This window comes from Nilaparvata lugens, chromosome 14 (genome assembly GCF_014356525.2).
Source record: "Nilaparvata lugens isolate BPH chromosome 14, ASM1435652v1, whole genome shotgun sequence".
Lineage (NCBI taxonomy): Eukaryota > Metazoa > Arthropoda > Insecta > Hemiptera > Delphacidae > Nilaparvata > Nilaparvata lugens.
This window is the reverse complement of record NC_052517.1, coordinates 22502414-22509969: the sequence shown is the minus strand read 5'-3', so window position 1 is coordinate 22509969 and position 7556 is coordinate 22502414. Positions and strand designations below refer to the sequence as shown.

General features: G+C 32.8%; 1 protein-coding gene across 1 annotated transcript; it reads left to right on the top strand.

The window, feature by feature from the left end:
• Window positions 1–2103: 2103 nt before the first annotated feature.
• Window positions 2104–3255, top strand: LOC111059607. Its single transcript, XM_022347250.2, has 2 exons — window positions 2104–2474; window positions 2996–3255. Exons 1-2 carry the CDS (start codon window positions 2351–2353, stop codon window positions 3253–3255), a joined length of 384 nt encoding a protein of 127 aa, XP_022202942.2. The 5' UTR covers window positions 2104–2350.
• The last annotated feature ends 4301 nt before the right edge of the window (window positions 3256–7556 follow it).

Sequence of the window (7556 nt, the reverse complement as noted above, 5' to 3'; positions counted from 1 at the left end):
AAATAATCAGCTGATTCGTTCAGTATTGGTTCTAATAATTATCGATTTATCCAAGATCGACTAATTCTTTTCAAAACGTAAACAAGTAACTCTAACCTCAATGTTCATGCATTTTATTTTTTTTTTTTTTTTTTTTTTTTATAATCCGCCAATAATAATTATGCCGCTTTATAATTTTTTGATCTTACCAATGGGTTCTCATAATTATTAAATCACAATAATACATGTTTTCTTATCGTTGTTGATAATGCCATTACTCCTACTCGCTAATAATACTTGATTTGAGTTGATTTACTCTTTGGATAGGTCTAACCTTCTTTCCAATTTTATAGTTCTATTACATTTCATTGGCTCATTTAAAAATATTTGGTGGTTTCAAATTACCACGTGACAACGTTCTCGTGGATTGAATTAATTATTTCCAATAATTAATTAGGTAGGCTTCTTTTCGTCACTGCTGGGCTAACGCGTGATCCAGATTTTTATAAGTTTCTTTCGAATTAAAGCTATTTTTATGGGAATCTTTACAAATTACGAACTCCTTGACAGCACTGAGTTCACAGATAATTAACATTTAACACAAATACATTACATTAAAAAGGGTATGGCTTAATAGTTTTAAAATTTTAAAAGGAAGAAGAAAAACCCCTAAACTCCATGTGCATCCTCTCGGGTCAGGATCTTAAGCCAGAAGAAGGAGGTTTTTAGAAAAATTTGCCTCTTCCAAGAATAATTCTGTAAGCTACTCTCTGATTGGCCTTCAATTTAATAGACTCAATACAATTGGTTGCCTTGGGAATCAGGGCTTCCTCGGCTTTATAATAGAAAAAATTAAATAAAAAAGAATTCTTATACAAATGTATGGAGTGTTTATCTTAAATTGATTTCATAAATAAATCCTAACATGCGATGTTACTATATTCAGTCTTTATATGAGTTTTGTATACTCTTGATTTATCATGCTTTCTTAGATTATAATAAATATTTATACAAAAATAATGGGTGTCTGTATTTCTACACATCGACTTCCTTTAGTATACATAACATATCCTTTATGAGTAAATTTTATATAATTCAACCTGTCATATGGGTTGATCGAATAATCAGCTGATTCGCTCAGTATTGATTCTAATAATTATCGATTTATCCAAGATCGACTAATTCTTTTCAAAATGTAAACAAGTAACTCTAACCTCAATGTACATGCATTTTATTTTTTTTCATATAATCCGCCAATAATAAGTAAGCCGCTTTATAACTTTTTGATCTTACCAATGGGTTCTCATAATTATTAAATCACAATTATACATGTTTTCTTATCATTTGTTGATAATGCTATTACTCCTAATCGCTAATAATACTTGATTTGAGTTGTTTTATCCTTTGACTAGGTCTAACCTTCTTTCCAATTTTATAGTTCTATTATATTTCATTAGTTCATTTTAAAATATTTGGTGGTATTAATTTACCACGTGACACAATACGCCCTCTGATTTCTGATTTAAAACGACAATTCGAGAAGATAATATAATTTTATGATCCAGTTGGTTTTGGATCAGAAATCATACATGTTACAAAGTCTGTTAATAAATCTACTGAGAATTCTACCTCCTAACAATTCAACAACATATACACAATAAATAAATTCAATTCGAATACATATGCCTTACATTGGCCAATCTCCTTCTATACACAATACACAAATAAAACTATCTACTCCTCCATACATAATATAAATCTTTTTTCTAATCCACGCTCCGCCCTCAGGCCAGAAGCACATTTGAACGTTGGTGCAAAATCATTGCCAACCTAACAAACTGGTAATTCTCCAACTTGCAGAATATAATATTTTTTCTCCCTCAACATAGAACAGTGACTTATACATTTTCATTTCATTCTCTTGCAGAATTTGGGCTTTGCTTCATATAATGGATATTTTTAAGGATAATCTTTGGTAGGTTTTATCAACAAGAACTTCTTATTCATCTAATACATTGAGACTTTGGCTTAATGCTTTTAGTGGTAACTATGCGGTTTGATCATTTGGCGGATAATTTTAGTGATTTTCTTAATTAGTTTATATATAAATAATAGTAATATAATATTTTTATAATATCTCTACATGCAATTCACATTTATATGACACTTGATCTTCTCTTATTCGGGGTATCAACTTAGATGATTTAATAGGCACTGATCATTCTGGTCCTCGTAGTGAACAGCTGATCCTTGGATGTTTGAGTGGCTTCTCTTTATTCACCTGTCGCCATTTTGATGCCTCTTTAAGATATACAACGGTAAGCTGGTTTTTAAATTGGAAGTTATTTATTCACTTGTTTCATTAGTAAGAATGGTGTTAAAAATGGTTTCTAAATTTGTTCTTTCTTTATTTTCAGGTATGCTGGTCGAAATGAATACTCGTCTGCGAAATAAGTGTGTTGCCTGGTGTTTGTTTGGTACGTATTTGTTGACAGGTGGGTCCATGAATCCAAATATTATTGTTTACTTTCTTATCGCTTATTGTCTCGATAATACGGCTTGAGATTAGAAATATTTTCCCACCAAGTTAAATTTGGTTTGCTTTCTTCATACAACTGAACTGTATTACGCTCAGTTACGGCTGCAATTTTGTATGGTCCAGTATAAATATGGAAGAATTTTCTGGTAGTTTTTTCCAATGCATTGGATAATCTATGGCTTTTTAGAAGTATTTCATCTCCGACACTATATTTAAACTGTTTGGATTTATTATCATGATAATGTTTTCGTGAGGTCGCTGACCTTTCTAATCTCTGTTGTACAATGTGACAGATGTCTAGGTTAGGATGAGTTAACGCATTTGACGGTGGGAAATCTATTAACTTTTCAATAAACATTTTATTTCTCTCTCCGAAAATAACCTCTACTGGTGTATACCCTGTATTCTCATTGATAAAATTGTTGAAACATTCTTCTAGGAATGGTAGATATCTAACCCAACTTTGATGTTTTTCAGCGCAGTACGCCCTCATGAATCGTGAGATTTCTGCCATGCGGCGCTCCACTGGGTTCGAGCTAGGAGAATATGTGGAAGTTCGAGATATTTTTATATCAGCCAGGTCAAGTATTCTTTTCCATGGTTTGCTACAAAAATATGATGCATTATCTGATAGAATGCGCTTAGGTTTTCCTACTTGCGGAGTCCACTTATTCACTATGCAATTTGCTAGGACTTCTCCTGTTAGCTTACCGATGGAAAGAACATGGTGTATTTAGAGAATGTGCATGTTAATACGAATATATATTTCTTCCCATGTGTGCTAGGGGTAGAGGACCATAAATGTCGGCTGATACTAACTCCAATGGGGCGGTCGGCAATATAGGTATCATTGCTCCCCTGACTTGATATTTTAAATGTTTTGTTTTCTGACATAGATCGCATGCTCTTAACACTTTGACTACCTTTTTGTGCATACCTTTCAGATAACAGGCTTCTTTTAGTGTACATATCGTTTTTCTTACTCCAAAGTGGCCAATTCTCTCATGCGTTTCCTTAATCACTTCTTCCGCTATTTCCTTAGGTATTATGATTCTCCAGTTATAACCTTGTGGTGTGGTGCGGTGAAATAGGAATCCACGGTATCGCGTGTACTGTCGCAGGTAGTGGGGCGGTTCAGATGGTCCTTCCTCCAGTATTTCTAAAATTTGGGATAGCTTGGGGTCTTCTTTTTGCGCATTCTGAATCCTTCTGGGTGTTAGTGTATTCTTGTAGACTTGAGGTTTGATATTTTCGGGATATGGTATGCTTTTGTCCATTTCCATTGCATAGCATTTCAGGTTTGTGTCGTTACAGTATGTGGCATCTAATTCTCGGGATAGAAAATCGGCTGTTTGATTTTGCTTCCTGGTAAGTGTGTGAGATCGAGGTCAAACTCTTGAAGAGCGAGAAACCATCGTGACAGTCTGTTGTGGTTTAATTTAGCTGTTTTAAAAAATGTGAGGGCTTTATGGTCGGTATTGATATAAATTTTATTTCCCAACAGTAGCGTGCGGTATTTTTTACAGACTTCTACTATACTTAATAACTCTTTTTCTGTAATCGAATAGCGTCTTTGTGCTGGATTTAGTGTTTTACTGAAAAAAGCTAGTACTCCTTTGTCTCCTTCGGCACTTTTCTGAAATATTTCTGCTCCTATGACGTAATCTGAGGCGTCTACGTTTATGTAAAATGGCTGGCTCATATCGGGATGACTTAGTACAACTATTTCAAGGAGAGCTTCTTTTAATTCTCGAAATATCTTCTCTTCTGCTTCTGTCCACTTCCATGCTTTGTTGGTAGATAGTACGTGACTTAATTGGGCAGTGTAGTGTGACATACAGCTGTTGAAACGTCTATAGAATTGAAGAAATCCAATGAATTTCTGTAGTTGCTTTCGGTTGGTTGGTGAAGGGAATTTTCTGATGGCTTCTAATTTACTGCTATCTTGGGAGATGCCGTCCGGGGTGATGATATGTCCCAAATATTTGACTTGTTGTGCAAAAAATTCGCATTTTGATAATTTCAATTTGAGTCCACATCTGATGAGGCGACGAAATACTATATCTAGGTGTTGACAATGGTCCTGAATATCTGTTGAAGAAATAATTCCATCATCCACGTAGAGTGTACAGAAATCCGTGACATCTTCTCCTACGGCTTGACGAAGGCAACGAATAAATATATAGAGCGATAAAAAATATAATATAAAAATAGAACAATATTTGAAATCAATAAAAATATCACAGGCTAACTTTATATTCTAGATTTATGGCACGAATCATTACCATGTGCCTTTATCTTGAAATCATATGCATTCCTTTGCATGTAGCTGTGACATGTACTTGCTAATACTTGTCGGCTTGGATAATTCAATCAAAAATATGTGCTCTAAGATCAGCTTGATAAATTAGCCACTAATAATCCAAATATATCTATATATTAAAATCTCTAGTATTTAGTAGATTTATTTGTATCGAATATATATTTTTATCTCAGGGTGCAAGATTCGGCACCTGACGGAATAGGTAGAGCCATTCATCTAGTGAATTAGAACTATGATAAATTATCGCAAATTGTATTGCAAAAAATTAAATATTATATGCATATGTTTGATAGCCTAGATTTCGTACTTCTTTGATTAAATAGAAATTTCTAAAAATATTGATCTATATATTTTTCTTTCAATTAAATACCTTTAATACTAATTTTTACTTGCGCAAGTATTACTCTTATTAATTTCTTAATTTATAATAACCCTTTCGGCGAGCTAGCTTTGATCATCAGATTATTTCGAAGCACTAGGGCGCCCATCACTAAATTCAAATTTAAATCACTCACGTGTCGAAAATCTTCTTGTAAGCCGCCGATGTCGATCCAACTCCATGTGGTCCGGGAATATGGTAGCCGGAATCGTCTCCTCCAAGGGGTTATAAATTTAATAAAAATGAAAAATGACTTCTGCTTCACAATAGCATCACGAAGTCTTTTAAGAAATTTAATAATTTACTTTAACTTTAATTTTTACAAAATTATTAATAAGGTACTTCGCTCTAAAATATTTGGGGTCCTCTTATGGTGGCATCTGGCTGGCGAGTGCTGGTTCTTCCTTCTCAAGTTTTACAGATCCTCTTTCCGACTTTCAAATTAGCATAAAATTTAAATATCTCAATCCTCCGCCATTAAATTCAAATAGATCTTACAAAAAATGCCAAAATATTGCTTAGATTATATGATTAATAATTTCTTTGCATTCGAGCCATATTGATAACATAGATTACACAAATTTTTACACGAAATCTACTACAATTATATAAATATATATAAATATTTTTGAATCGGCCTACAGTTGCCGCCTATTAACTGCCGTTTTACTATTGGTGCATGCAAATTTTATTAGGTATTCATGCGCCTGGTAACTCTTATTTCCTGAATACATTAAATTATTTTTATTTGGTTTTTTATTTATGCTCTTTGCATGCTAGTTAATATTATATATATTAATATTAATTCCATGCTAACTAATAATTAGCCACGTGGACGGGTGTTTTTTCACATTGCACACCGTCTGATTGCAATAAAGCTCTGCCAAGGGGTTTTGGTCAGATTCTACGTTCTTCGGTTTGATCGATCTCTAGGTCACCGATCTGTGAATACATCTACCTAACCTCAATCTTCAAATATTTTATAAATAATTTATTTATGAGTAGTAAACTTCCTTCAAATCCTTTTTAAGTTCTTGTACCATTTAGCCAGAACAAGCTGATGCTATCTTATCTTGATTATTATCTGCTTGGCGATATTAGCCAATTACTTTATTTTTAGACCTATTACTATTTCTGTTAGGGTTTTTCCTCTACCCAAATTTAAATATGTTACACGCGCCCCTGGGTTTGAATTCAAAATATTTGAGAATCACAATGTTTTTAATGAAAACCCACCCTTCAAATACATTGATATACACTATACTTTATTTATAAATTATACTCTCCTACTTCTATCACATTTCGCAGTCATATTTGCTGCATCTCCTTTATACCTTTATCAAAAACAATAACAAATTCTCCTCCTCAACACACATAAAAATATCATAAATATAAACTTCTAAACGTACTCCTCCTGACACCATTTACAACACAGTAATTTTTGAATTCGCCGCTTGCAGGGCTGCCAACTTAACTACACACATTTCATAATTCTCATAAATGATTCCTTTTAGACAATAATTTCGATTCATAAACTTCTGGGCTTATATCTTATAGTATTTCTTAGGTCTTAATATAAATAATTTTCTATACATCAGGTACAATACTTTCTTTTGCTAATGGCTCTTTGGTTTTGGTAACTGGTATTCACTTTAAATCTTTTCAGGTAACAAACGTGGCATAATTAAAAGTAATAAATATAAAAACATATAAATAAATATATCGACATTAATAAATATAATAAATAACAATAATAAATAACTCTTTGGGTACAGTACTTCTTTTTATAAACATATGTTCAACAGATATTACATTCATTTGATTTGGGTGGCTTTGGTCAGCTGTTCGCTGTTCTACAATTCATAGTGTTACATGTTACAGCAGAATTTGCTATCGACTTTCATAACTAACCTAACTGCTCAATTTTTTCTCTTAAAAAGGTAATTAACAAATTTTAATTTTATTATCCCCGCTTGTGTCCTTTTTTATCTGATGTATATAATTAATTACATATTTAAAAATTGTTCTTTTCCTTATTGCAGGCTTCTGACGGCTGGAAGGAATTAAAACATTGGATTGTTGCCACGAGGTCCTATACCAATATTAAATTTATTAAGGAAGGTTAGTAATTGGCTTGATAGTGTTGTTTTCCTTTGACTTCTTATCATATTTATTTCAAATTCTGTGATATGGCTTAATATTGGCTACATTTTCCCACCAAACAATGTGCGTGTTCTCACTCTCTTGTAACTGAACTGTGTTATGCTGCGATATGGCTACTATAGTGAATGGCCCTGAATAAATTAAAAAGAATTTGCGAGTTACTTTCTCTAAAG